General features: G+C 42.1%; 1 protein-coding gene across 1 annotated transcript in view; it reads right to left on the reverse strand.

Moving 5' to 3' along the window:
* CPNE1 (copine 1) overlaps positions 1-15,003 on the reverse strand; it is a 48,341-nt gene that overhangs the window by 19,283 nt on the left and 14,055 nt on the right. The window contains 3 exon segments of the mRNA XM_075057470.1: positions 119-193; positions 939-1,118; positions 1,687-1,815. Of these exon segments, the coding sequence (XP_074913571.1) occupies positions 119-193; positions 939-1,118; positions 1,687-1,815 (384 nt within the window).

Here is a 15,003-nt window from a genome sequence, read left to right on the forward strand (position 1 = left end):
CCTGTACACACATAGCATTTGAAGATATACTGACAGAAAACCAGAAATGTTACTTTGTCCCAGACAACGTATGAAAGAATGAGAAACCTTTTTTTCCCCACACAAAAACCTTATTTACCGTAATGGTGCCCCTTCCTGCTGGCTTTCCCTGCTTCAATTCCAGTGGTTGGGTGAACACTGAGCTGGACACAATCTAAGGTTAAAAGACAGATAATATAAATATCAAGTTAGACAAAGAACAAAGAATTACTCTTCAGGAGCAAAATTTTCAAACTCTTCTAAAAGTATTTAAATGCATTTCCAACAGCGACAGCCATCAGAGTTTATGCTCCTGAATGGTTGAACAATCTGAAAATTATCTTCTCTCTCTACAAAAGAGTACCCACTAACATGTCTCCAAACTTAACTTTAGCCTATTTTTGCTACCTGTGTGACACAAGAGGCATTTTCATCACAAGTAGCCAAGCAGCTATCAAAAATCAGAAAAGACTATTTAATTTATCAAGTCCTTCTTTAGTAACATGAACCCCACTTTTCTTCTCCTCCCTAGCTATACAAACTCCTCCTCAGGAAAGGAATACAGAATCTCAAATAGCCTTATTTCCCAAATTTACTGCCCGATGATGTCTTTGTGCAAAGGAAACTCCATTAGAGCTCTCCAAGCACCATGCCTTCCTTACTCCCAGACTGCCTTTAGCACTACAAGCGCCTCCCAAGTTAAGCAATCAATTGCAAACCATGTACATTTCTAACCTTCACTTTGTGATTGACACAATTTTTCTATGTTCAACAGTAACATAAACTAACCTGTTCAACAAGCTGTTTTCAAACTTGAACGTGTCGAAGCCTTTGATAAAGCAGTCTTTCACCCCATTTTTCATAATAAACCCAACACTCGCTGCTACTTCATAGATCACTTAACACGCCTCTACGCATACCTGCCCCAGCGTACGCTCGATCCCTCCCAGATAATCATCGTCATTTAAATCAAAGGACTTGTTATCAATATCATACGCGGCGAATTTCAGCTTCTGCACTTTCTCAAAGCAGTAGCCCACAACCAGTTTCTTGCAGAATTCAGGGTTTTGGGAGTTCTTGATCCTCTCTGTGCGATCTAGCTGCACAAACATGGAAGCAAAGCCATTGATGATGAGCAAGAAACACGCTTTCTCCCACACAGCTTTTCATCCACAGCCCCGGCCCTCTGCACTGGTTGAACACAGGCACCAGCCAGCCTATGCATCCCAGACCGTGCTTTGTGCTTGATGATGAATCAGGCCGCTGCCACCGGGCTGACCAACGGCTCTGCCAAGAAAGGAAATTGCATCTGATAACAAATGTTACCATAAAGGAAAATCCTGAAAATTAGGGGGAAAAAGGCTGGTGAAACACTGTATTCTGGACTGCATGCTCCGGTGTAAAGCAAAGAGGACAGGCTGCATTCTAACGGGCAAACAAGCGACCTGATGCAACTCCAAGCAAACGTATGAGCAATTAACAAAACCAATGAACATAAAACTCCAAACAGAGTTTGAGCATGGGCACGGGGGACTGCTCCTTGAACGCAAATCCAGATTGAACGCATCGCGCATCCGCTATGGCAAGAGGGAAAACCCGGTACGCTTGCGCCCGGCGGCAAAGCAAAGCGGGGGCCGGCAGCCGCCCTCACCTCAGCCCTGTCCTTACCTCAGCCCACCGGCCGCCGCCCACCTCCTGGAGCAAGGCGCAGAGGGGATCCGACCTGGAGCCCAGGTCCCCGTCGAGGAGGCTCCGGCAGGACACCGACGACTCCACCCCGGACACGCACCCGGCCATCTGCGGGCAGAGCAGAGGGTCAGACCGACCGCCCGCCCGACCGCCCGGCCCCGCTGCGCTCCCGCGCTCCCCACCGAACCCCCGTGGCTGGCGGGCGGCACGCGCGGCCGGGGGGCGGGGCCGGGCCGCGCCAGGTGCCGCCGCGGCGCGGCCGGGGCCCGTCGGAGCGCGCCCGCCGCCGCCACTGCGAGGAAGAGGCGGCGGGAGCGCGGCCCCGCGGCGCGAGGCCCGGCTCCTTCCTCCCCCGCGGCCGCGCAGCGCCACCGGGCCCGCAGCCCGCTCACCAGCCCCTGCAGCAGGGAGGAGCGCGGCCTCCGCACGGCCGGGCACCGAGGGCGGCCCGGTCTGCCCCCACGCCCCGCCGCCTTTCCCTCTGCCTCTTTTGTTCGTGTATTCCTATCGGGCTCTGCCCGCGGCGGCTCCGGCCCCCTGTGCAGGGGCTGCAGGGAGGCATGCGCCCTGCCCTCCACCTGGGCGCGGGCTTCTCCCTACGCCCTGCTCGGCCCAGGGGAAACGCATCTTTACAAACTCTCTCACGCATTGTCACTTCATCGGGGCAGCTGTTGGCTAAACAATCCCTGAAGCTCAAGGTCTGCCTGCGCAGATGCTCTTACAGCCTTTCGGTTCACAGGGAAAGGAAACCTGGCCTAGACAGCGCCTGCAGGCAGCGCAGCAGCTGCCAAGCGAAACCGAAGAGGCTGAAATTTGCTCAACACGTTGGAAGAGTTGCAAAAGCCCCCCAGCCTCCAAGACTTCGATCCGTACATGCTCAGCCACGGGAGCTACAGAGCCCCACGTCTGTGCAGAGGTGGCTTCAGAAAAAAACTGTAACATAACACCTTGTCACAAGGTGGTAACTAAATTTTATTACATATCAAACTGCGGACACCTCTGTTCAAGGAACAGCTGTAATTCTCAAAACTGAATTTAGAAGATAAGCCTTCAAGCATCAAAACATTCAAGAGACTGGACAGCTTGAGAGCTCTAACAAGTACTGTAAACATATTTCACAGAGAAGCTCCTTCAGAGTTTGGAAAATAAGGAAATAATTGTTGGTCTTGCCAGTATCTGAGTGTCCACGGGGCTTTCTCATAGTTGCAGGCTGTAAATATTTATCTCAGCAAAGAGATGATGTTAACGATGTCACTCAATACGCTACTGCATGGCACTCGGATGCTCCACTGGTGCCAGGACAAAACCAGCCCTCAGTAAGAATTAGCAAAGCTTTAGGCAAAGAGGATCATAGTTCAGCTTTCTACTAAGGTTATCATCATCTGCTTCAACACCAGCATTTTCAAAGAGGCTAGTTTGAAGTAGTCTGGTCAACTGTTCAAACTACTAGTTAAAGCCATCCATCTTCCACTTCAGTTGCCTTCAACCCCAAATAAGATTCACAAAGAAACCATTGCCTTTAATAATGTTTCTCCTAAAATCACAAGTCACAGGTATCAGATTTTTTCTTTACCTAGAAGTACCATTCCACCAGCCTAGCTTACAATGCACACAGTCTCACATCTGCACAGTCTGCAGTTCTACAGACAACTGTACACATTTACATGACACCAGTTGTTTGACTACAAGGAAGATCAGGACAGACAGCCTTGGCTCCTGTGCCACATTTCTCCTCTATTTTCCTCTACTGCAACAGAGATTTCTGTACCAACAAGAGACAAAACCAGGAGCCACCTTTCCTCCCCACTAGAGCACCAAGGATCAGGAGTAAAGTTAACGTCAAAGAAACAGCATCCCCAAACAGCAGCACTCCCTTTCTGGGAGGAAACCACAACTACAGGTTCTCAAGCCACATACGGAACAAGTCTGAACATCTTCTGCAGTACAAAGACACCAATAAGGAAAAGTTAAAAGTTTGAGAGTGGAACTGTTAAACCACACAATGAGGCCAGGAGGTAAAATGATGCAAGTCCTCAAACCCAACCACCTCCCATCTGCTATCTGAATCTCTTCTCCAGATCAGCAGCAATGAAATTATGAAAATAGTCCACTGTTTGAAGGACTTCTCTTTCAGTACACTAATACCCAGAAGGCTGTCTCATCCTACTGTTTTGGATTTAGTAATGGCATAGGATTTCCCTTGAAACACAGCCCAGGTGTTCGGCTGAACCTCTGGGAAGTTACAAACCACAAGGGATCCTTTCCCGCTACATCTTGCTGATCCGTCTGGAGACCGCAGGGCACCAGCTGATGCACGTGACAACCAGGATGCAAACGCAGTCCAGCCAGGCCGATTGTTTGGAGTGGCTGAGGAAGAATTGTTCTTCAAACAGGCTGTACTCCCTCCTCACCAACTCAGGGGATAACGAGAAAGCGGGTTTAACAACTATAGACAGAACCCGTATGGAAAGAAGAAGGATAGTTCCTTAACAGATTCAGATGAAAAATTCATGTTTAATCTGAAAACATCAGTTTGAACCTCAGCCAGCAATTGTTTATATATGTTGCTGCCTACGGACATCCTTGAAGAGCCCACAGAAAGCTTTTTCACTTCACAGCTTTCCAAATACACTGTATGGTGTTCTCCAGTTTCAATCCATTCCTTGAATAATAGCAGCAGAAAATCCTGATCGTAGACTAGCCTAGGTATCTCAGCAGCAAGAGCAGGGAGTAGGTGGTCTGTTAAGACACAACATCCATTTCAGTCAGGCCTGAAGATCTGCTTAGCCTATAGGTAAGCACCTTCACGCAGTTATCCTGCTTGCACAGTTAGTGCGAGAAGCACAAATCTCTTGAAACCTGTATGCATCTGAAAAGCTTAAAAAGATCAAAAGCTTAATATATTTTCACTCCCAAATAAATCCATACAAAAAAAAAATGAATGGGAAAACAAAAAAATAGTGGAGTTCCTCAGCAATTGGGAAAACTAGCCTCAACTCCAGTTACCAGCAACTTTTAAACAGGATTTAATGATGATAAGCATTGGCTCAAATATTCTCTTTTCCTCCCTAAAGCAAGAACTCTGGAATTTACTTTCATTCTTTATAGTAAACTGTATTTTACTATAGGAATTGCATCTCTTTTCCTATAAAAAACTGAATTGTTTATGTGAAATGTTATCAGTTGACTGTCATCTCCACCTCTCTCCACAAAGGCTCTGTTCACTTCCTCCAAGAAGAGTGACCATCCTGAAAGATGTGAAAATGCCAGCAATCAGCACTTGTACTTAGAACAACCCCATGCCTAATACAACCTCCCATCCTGTTTCTCTTTAAGCAGAAGCCTGTGATGCTTTCTCTTTTCTCTTACGCTTCTGTGTTCCAAACTTCCACAGAACCCTGCAACATCTTCTCGATATTTCATCACTTTGAAAGCTGCCCAGCTGGCACGTGCCAGCTTACTCCCAAGGAGCAAGCACTGCAGTGTCAGTGCGGTTCTGAACAACACCAACTGAGCAGTAATGCTTCATCACTTACCAGTGCTATATAACATACACGTGATGAGAGAAAAACGTTCTAGTGGTTACTGTGCTCAAACAGTGCACAAAGGCTCTAATCCCAGGCTAAGTATACAGTTTGGTGTAACTGAACCGAAAGAACTTGGTTTTATTAGTTTTATTAATAGCCTTCCTCTTTTCCTTGGCATGCACTCAAAGAACACCAATCTCATTTAGCTTGCAGATTCAACATTTCAAAAACAAATTTCACGTTGTTTCACTGAGTTTTCGTAGAGCATACTTATATTTATATCCATTCATACACACAAAATCAATTTAGCTTTTAGATTTGCAACAATTAATCTTTACTATGACAGAATATTATTTACATTTGTTGCAACACTCATATTCTTCTATTTTCCAACAGTTCCAGAAATTCTAAAATTCATTGATTTCTTATTTCCCCCCCTCACAACCACTCTTGATAACTAATATTGATGTCCATTATTTGACACTTCTGGTTTACAGAAGATAATGTGTATTTCCAAAGCAAAAGCAGCAGCTAAAGCAAACTGCTTTCCATAAAGGTATTAAAACACATTCAATTTATAAAGGATTTATTACAGACTGATCCTTAACAGCTTGCAACGACGACAATTCAACAAACAATCTCTAACTTACTTGCCACTGTCCTATTAAGGTACAGCATGGTCTGGAAGTCACAAAACTATTCTAGCACCAGAAATTCAGTTTGCCAAGTAAAAACGAACTCCAAACGTGATAATAAATTCAAACTCTATTTAAAATATGTAAAACAGAGCTACTGGGTGCATCCCAGCATAGCGGGTTCAGAAGAAAAGGCAACATAAGCTAGCCACTGGGTAAGTGCTGCTGTTGTTAGAAATAGCTTGTAAAATCACAACCGATGTTACGTTATACCCCCTGATCAACAATTCATATTGACAATAGCCACGCACATTTGATCCACACACATTTGATCCAATGCTCTCACAAATCGGAGATCTCACTGTTGAGAGGCATTGCCTGTGAAGTTTCATCTTGAGCTGAATTCTGTACATTCCTTTCTCAAGGGAAGAGTTTCCAACACTCAGTTTCAGATCCATCAGGCACCTGTACTTTTTGCCTTTAGTTAGAATTGCACATGACATGCCACCACATTTTCAGGAAAAATAATACATCACCCATGTTATCCCTGCAAACTCTAGAGCAAAATACTATCCACAGAAGTCTGTAAGATCCTGAGCACATACTCCAAAGAAGTCTTTCACCGCTCAACCAGACGTCATTCCCAGTTAGTTATTCAAGTAAAACACAGAATGGCTCCAGACTAAGTACACTTTAAGCAGTGCTCAGACAACCAAACTGAGGTCCAGTTTAAAAAGTCAAAATTATTTTTACTATGTATACCACCTCTTCCCTGTAAAGAAGATCATGAACTCCAAAAGCTGTGTAATACACATGGAAAGATAAATCCCGTATTTCCAACAAAGCTGTTGTACACTGAATTGAAGCACACCAGTAAAGAAGTTAGTCCTAAATAATCAGAGACCAAAAAATGCTACATTCTAGGAAAATCACGTTGGCAATTCCTGTTACACGTTCAGAAGGGTAAGGAATTACCTGATACTTTCTGAAGTTCTATACAAGCATTTCAGAATTTCCAACCCTTTTCATGTGTCTCTCCAGAAAAATCAACTTACTTTCATACAGAAAAGAACATTCCCCACTGTAAACAAAATCCATAGACAAGTCTAATATTAATTTATAATTATTCTTTTAGTGATTCTGCTTATCCAAAGCTTAAAAGCAAATCAAATATAAGAGAAGAAAGCACTGTCCACCTATGCTTGAAGCAAGCTCCAGAACAATAGTGCTGAAAGATTTTAACTGTCCCAATTCAGAGCTTTGGATGGTCTTGCATTTCCCCAAAATGCCACATATGGGTGTCTGAAGCATTAACAAACTCCTCTGTACTTATCCCTCTGCAGTAGGAGGTCCACCATTTAGTCGGCTAAGGATCAAGTGTTGGACCGCATAAGGTGAGAATTACCAATTTACATTTGTTTTTGTACGCTTCCATACCACACTAAGCCCAAAAGCCAGAGGCTCCCATTTCCTTTTACGCTGGGGAGGATGGGGTGAAGAAGGGGAGCACAGGGCGAGAGGGGGGGTTGTGACTCAGATCACCCCAGTATGGCAGCTCACAGAACGCACAGAGTCACCCAGAGGACAAGAAAAATCTAGTAACACCATGGCATCAAACACCACCAGCAGTATTTTTAGTAGTGTCAGGACTGACGTCTTCTGGAGATAAAATGTTAGTGTTATTGCAGAATCCAGTCTTGTGGGTCAGCTTGGTTTCACGGCTCCACTTAAGATGGAATACAAGCAAGGATTTAGCACAAGAAAACCTGCAGTTTGTTCCTAGTTAATCACACTAATAAATTCTCATCAACTACATCACTCCATACAGGATACCCAACACACTCTATTTCAGTGTACAACAAGTACTACACATTAAGACCTTGGTTAACTCAAGCTTGAGGCTTTAATATGTGTGCTTAAGGACAGCTGATTTCCAGTGAGCTTATTTTGTACTGGGACCATAGCTTCTGCCTTACATTCTGCTTACAAACACAACAGAAATGCTAGCAATCCTGCCAGCAGTACGTACCAACTGCCTTATGCTACCCAGCAACTCAAGAAATACAACCAACACATGTAACAGACCATCTCAGTTAATAAATCCTGCAGTTCCCAACAACCTAACATAGTCCCCTCCTCGTCCATTGCTTCATTTAATCCCACATCTTGCAGTTATCACCCTACTATCACCCTACTTTCTTCAAAACCCTACTTTCTCTCTTCTTCTTCCCAAGGCACTACTGAATACACATGGAAATTATGACCCAGTTCTACTTACTGAGTCATCTCCACATGAACCCTGAAGCTCCAGTATCACAAGAACTTTTTTAACTAAAGGCATTCCATGGGTGCAAGCGCTGAGCATGCACTGCGGCTACCCTACCTCTGAGACATTCACAGAAACTGACTGAGAAGGCAAAGCTCCCATTTGTGATAATAAAAATAACAAGTTTAGGACAGTTAAAAAAAAAAAGCTGAAATAAAGCACAAAAAAGATAAATAGGATTGTAATTTCCAGCAGAAAATGCAAATAAGAATTTCAGTCATTTCATCTTCTTTACTGCAGTTTCCCTCCCCCAACAAACAAGAGCCAAGTCCCAACTCTAGGGAAACAACACCTTCTTCTACAAGTTCACCTTTATACTGTTCAATGTTCACCTTTAATTTATGCACCACCAATATCCCCCTTAATCACAACCAAGCTCAAAGAAAGGCCTGTGTGTGCCTTTACTGTATATATATTCTCCACTTTTCTGAGAAATAAGTAAACAGATCAACATCAATTCTACTTCAAATATTAGTTTGTAGTATATTAAAATTTACAGTGGAGTTCAAATTAACACCCAAACTTAAGCAAAACCTAAGTTACTTCTGCAAGGTCTTCATGCAAAAGAAAATGTGTTTCGAAGTGCTTCAGAGCATTTAGTATCAGAATATCAAAACCCATTTCCTTGAAAAACTAACTTAATTCAGGTTGGGGCTTTGGAGTCAATCATTCATTTGGCTCAAGGTAGAACAGTAGCTACAGTCCTAGAAGTGCTCACTGACTTCTCCCACCAAATTAGATTTTTTTTTTTAATTCCTTTCATATTTTTTTATTCAGCTGCTTCCCCGCCACTCCATGATTCTCCAGTATTTATTTACTGAAATGTAAAGAACTTAACTGAAAAACAGACTTAAAAGCTCAACCACGCTGACCTTTGTAACAACCCCAAACATGCCATTTCACATTGCAAAGCATGTTTGCTTTTCTCAAGTAAGGCCTCATTCTTTCCCTTGAAACTCCAGTTATTCCCATCTCAGGCACAAATAGCTAAACATTCTGTCCCATGCCTCAGATTAAAACAAGCTGGCTATGGCTCAATCCTCCACTTCTCAGTCTGAACTCCTTAAACTGAGACTGAAGACTGCACAATATTCCTCCTCTTTGGTTCTTTAACTACACTGCAGCTTCACCTGCAAGTACCTCAACATACCACTTCTTACACACACCCAAAATTTCTGAGGTGACGTCTTGGTGTTCATTCTGCCCTTTAGCAATCCCTTTAGCAACCTCTACCCTTCCCAAAGGCTGGAAACCTAAACCATCCTGTCTTTACTCTAGAGCCCACATGATTTTACCCACTCCCCCAAACATAGCCATGACATTATGCAGGTGACTTCAAGGCACAAACTCATTAAGGTCCATCTGTCTAGACTAGTACATACAATATGAACAGCATGAGGTCAAAATAAGACTTTAAAAAGAAATGCCAGCAATACATTTTACCAATCTTCACTGTTTTATCAAACTCACATTACTGAAGAATTTTGGTGACCACATAGTACCAGTAGCCACTTAGTTAATGAAAAGTTTGCCATATTTCTTGTTTGTATTGCACTGCTGAATGATCACCAAAAAGATTGAGATACCCCAGATTAATTCTTCAGACTATTCTCAGTTGCCCTGGAGTTATTACTGCACAGTGGCAACTCTTGCCTAAAAAATGAGTAAGGACATAAAGCAGAAGCAACCTTTCCAGTTCTCACACATTACAGAATCATGCTCTCTCTCACATTATATAATTCAGGCTTTCTTCTTTATGGATTTTAATCTTCAATCTACCTCCTCATGAAATACGATCTGGAAAAACAAAAATCCCGTAACATTGCTTCTGCAGTACTCCTAAGAAATTGCTTTAAATCTATTCATTGCAAGTTCAGCCTTTCTTATGCCAACATTGTCTTTCAGTTCTTCTTTCTCCTTTTGAGTATATGCTGCTTCTTAAGAAAGAGATTCACACCCCCATAATACTTTTCTGCCACTTCATTATTACAATCTGTAGTATGAACATCTTCACTTCTCCATCCTAATCTGTTGCAGAATAATGATGCCTCAAAACACAAAAACCTACAAAAAAGTCACCACCACAAAAACCTGACATCACGGAAGTAGCACAAAGGAAAGGATATGGCAAGTGATGTTAAAAGTCGTTTTTTCTCTCCCCCATCCAGACTAACAGAAGTATTTAAAGGCCACAAAACACCACATTGGCCTCACATCTCTTTTTCGTTCTCCTCTAGATCCAGCTTCTCCTGCCTTCTCCTGTGGGTATCTTCCCAAAAGCACAAATGCACTATGATGACAGATTCAAGCTACAATGCTTGTCTCGGCACCAAGTGGGCCAAAATGACCATACACAACCTCCTTGCATTAAGGGAGAAGAGATTCCACAACTGCAAACAGACAGGTGCTTCTACCATGTCTGCTATCCATAGTATATGTACTGCAATACCTTTCAACCTATACCCTAAAAAAGTCTGTTGTCATTAAGTTTGCATTTGCTATAAAGGTATTCCACACCCTTTAGAAGACATGCCTCTGCAAATTAAGAACCTGAAAACCCCTATAACCCAATACTGGTAAGCCTTAGATTCTCCCACAGGAGAGCATCTTTATTTTCTCAAAGTCAAATGAATAGTTCCAACAAATTTTTAACAAATACAATGAAATTAAAGCAGAGAGAAGTTCTCTAAGCAAAAACTTCTTTGATGAAAAACCTAGAGTAAATTTAACAGCTGTAAAAGTATGAATTGAACTACATTTACTCTAAGTAAAAAGACTTGGAGTTACCACCATTAGGTGGAACTCCGAAACTGAAGTTACAAATCCCACGTTGGCTGAATAACTGCAACAGGCAGCAGATGGGACAAAACATCAGACAGGCTCAGAACATTAGCAGTTTGTTCATCACAGATTCTTCAGCAACAAGGCTTTTATGTGTACCTAATGCAGTAGCAGAGGGATTTGAAGACCACAAAAGAAAAAACCAGAATCTGTTTTCACGTTATACATGTAAGTGACCTTGGAGTGTGGGCTGCTCAAAAACATTCAAAACATCGTTCTTACAACCTTTTCAAGACTAAATAAGACTGAGAGGAAGGTTACATGCTACCACGGTGCAGCTAGTGCAGAACTTGATTACAGGGATTCCTCTCACCTTTCACAATAACAGAATTAAATGATGATACTACAGTGGTGTTTAGTCAAGTCACTGCACTTAAAATAGCTGGTATTTCATAGAGATATGACATTATCTGCAGGCTCATATTAGGATTTATATTACATTGATTATTGGTTTTGTTTAAACCAAAGCATTTTTGGTTTCAGAAAACTTACTCATTTCTGCTTCATGTTATTTTTACAGGCACAACTAAGGACAAATTTTAACACGAATAGTAGCACATGCCATCCAGCAGAAGGAAAACACTGCACATTCTCCTTTCTGCTCCTGGAGTAATTAGGGTAGCCAAGTACTACCTTCTCATTCAAAGAAATAGCATGACATATTGCCTGTGTTGCAGGGAAGAAATGCCATTTGGATTATCGTCTTAATAAAAATGTGGTGTCAGTCACCCAAAGGGAGGGATGAGTGTGTGGATGACAAAAAAGGCCTTCAAAAAATCCAGGACATTTGTGCAGTACGTCATAGTGTTGTGTATGCAATTTTTCAGATATACTTGAAAGGCTTTTCTCTTTTAAGAGATGCATCCAGTTTACTCAAAATGCTTTTATATACACACAGGGGTTATCACTGACTTTAGTGACAACAACTACAGTTGTCTTTAAAAAGATTAAGACAGACTTGATCATCAAAACTAATTCTGATTTACAATCTAAGAACACGTAAGACTGTGCAGGGCTCAGGTTTAACTGTTTAACAGCAAACAATTTATATCAATTACATATCTCATACATTGTATCATTAACAACCAAATTTAAATTTCATATTAGTTTAAGAATTTAACTATCTACTCACTGGTTTATTCTGCTCTTTTTCACACGAGCTCAGTGCTGAAGTTTCTGAGCCACATTCACTAGATTAGGACATCACTTGGCTGGTTTTACTAAAGCTAAAGAGTGAAACTCTGGCCTCAACCTTTCAACTTCAGCCCTAATGCCACTTCACAGATGTTAATGCTGATGTGCCTTTAACATGAGGATGAAAACATTCTGCCACTGGCTTACTGGTTACTCAGAGACAAATTAGACAAATATACACCACCACCCTGCATACACACTTACCTCACCTCCTACAAGCATTCAGGTCCATAGATGAAAAGAGCTCTAAGTGCTATAAAAAACCCATCAATTTATTCATGAGACTGGACCTGTAACACAGCAGACTGGCTCTGCAGCAATGCGGGAATCTGAGGCAAGTGAATTAGTAATATTTAACAACTCTGCCTCTCCTCCTTAAAGAGGGGGGTTTCCCTGCATTCAGTCAATGAACTGCCAGTGCCCGATCTTACTTTAATTAGCCTCTTTGCTTTCATAGCTGGTTGCATTAGCGTTCCTCAAGAACATGGGATTTATAAATATTGCCCTTTTAGTAGAAACATTCGGCTAATAATGAAATGGTATCAGCAACCATAATTTTCACTTTCAAGTTGAGCTTCCGGTTCAAACAAGCAAGGACTTTTTACATTCCATACCCATCCTCCTGTCAAAATAAGCAGCAATGCCTTGGTTATACTGCTGAAAACAAAAGTTTCATAAAAAGCTCGTATTATGGAGCACATTCTGGCAAATGCCACCACAGCAAGAAGGTCACTAAACAAACAGGTGCTACACAGAGGCTTCAATTCTTGAAGTAGTTTACATTCTGACTATATTGATATTTTCTTCCCCAAATCTGCCTTCATTTCCAAGTGACTAGAAAGCATCTCTAAGCTTCCTACTGTCACACAGAGCAACACTACATCCACATAGTCACATTTAATGGGAAATGGTTGAAATGAAACTAATTGTTCGAAACTATGAAACAGCTAGCTAGAAGTTCCACCTACCTTCAGATGGTCAGAAGCCAGCAATACCATCCTACTGATTCTTTGGTTAGCAATACTGTAACTACAATATGAAGATTTCAAAAAGTCACCAGCCTCCCAGAAGCAGTAACCAGTCCAAAAAGCCAGACTATGCCAAGCAAGAGTTTTAGGCAGGATTAATTCCTGTTTTCCCTGTGCAAGCTTTCCAAGTCCTAAAGTTTCCGTTTTAAACTTTACAGGGAAATTGTACTTCCCCAACCATATAATGTTAAGGCAATCCCCACTCCACCCCTTGAAGTTATCATAGCTGTGACCTACTATCAACTGAATGAGGAACTACAGTCTAGTTCACTGGTAAGTCATAACAAAAGACCTCCAAAAAGTTGGGGAAAAACAGTGAAGCTGGTGTGAGAGTAGTAAATACAGAGTTACAAAAGTGATTTTGTGGAAAGTGGACTCACATTAGGAGGAAATATATTCACTGCCTGTGAAAGCTTACTTTAATGTATTTGGGAAGCAACTGGTAAGACCATTTGAACTTAAGGCTGCAGACATGAGAGCATACAAGAGAAAAACAGACATAAAGGAGTAAGCTTTGACTCTGCAGAAGCAGTAAAGGAACTCAGGTCAGAATTCCTGGTTGCTTCTCTCCTAAGCTGCCATGCTGTGAATACATATATAAAAACAGAAGAATGATAACACAGGAAGCTGCACAGACGTGAGCACTAGTGAGTGAAAAGAATCACAGCTACACCATCTGACACCCGCATTCAGTATGGAACTATGGAAAAGGAACACTTTTAGGGCTGCTTTTCTCACATACGGTATTTATTTATACCCATGAGTGAAAAGCACCCAAGTCCGGAAGGCAGGAAGCACTCCCTGCATAAACAACACCCAAACATTCCACGTAGTCACAAAGCTCCATGAAAATTACTGACAAAGTCATCTGTATAGAAAATAAGCTACAGTATACGTACCTGATCGTAAGACAGGGAAAGAGTAGCGGAGTTCAGTACACAACCACAAAACCTTAAGTCAAATGCATACTACCAACCAAGATTTTCGTTCCGTGGGAAAGCCAAATCTTTCAACTACAATCACGTTTTCACCACCAAAAACAGATAAGAGGATAACCTCTTGAGGTTACTCTTCCTGAAGAAGCACTTAACAGACAGTTTCACTTCCTCTTCTACCAGGAGGAAGTAATTCGCTCCATATACAAACTCTAGCTCAGTTTTCCCAAAACCATGAAAGAACATACAGCCACAGAACAGAAAGGAGCACCAGCAAACCTGCAAAAGGGCAAAGACGAGCAAATGTATTTGGCAACACTGCTTCCAGGCCCAAGGCACTGTTTCTGAAAAACCTCTTAAAGCAACAGAATTTAGCATTATTTTTTTTTTCAAGACCCTTACAATATCTAAAGAAGCAAACTGACATAGAACTAATTTGTGTATGTGTCTAGACTCAAACTAAATGTTTCCTAATATACCAGTCCAGTTTCAAAACTGCTTCCTTCCAACCAATTATCTTGCCAAACACAAAAACTAGTCTTTTGCTTGCACTAGAGCCTGTATTAAACAGGAATTGCAATCCTTTGATTCAGGGTCTAATCCATATATCTGGATGATCATCCTAAAACAACCGCTCTCAAAGAGTAATCTGTTGTCCAGCCAGAGGCTTTAAGTGGTCCATAACATGTAGTTTCAATTTTGCAGATCAGAAGGCCAAGATGGTTCAGAGGCACACACTGCTGAACAACACACTGAGGACTGATAGCATTCACTGCGGGAAGCAGCAGCTTTGGAACCACCACAGCAGAA

This window comes from Buteo buteo, chromosome 2 (assembly GCF_964188355.1).
Source record: "Buteo buteo chromosome 2, bButBut1.hap1.1, whole genome shotgun sequence".
NCBI lineage: Eukaryota > Metazoa > Chordata > Aves > Accipitriformes > Accipitridae > Buteo > Buteo buteo.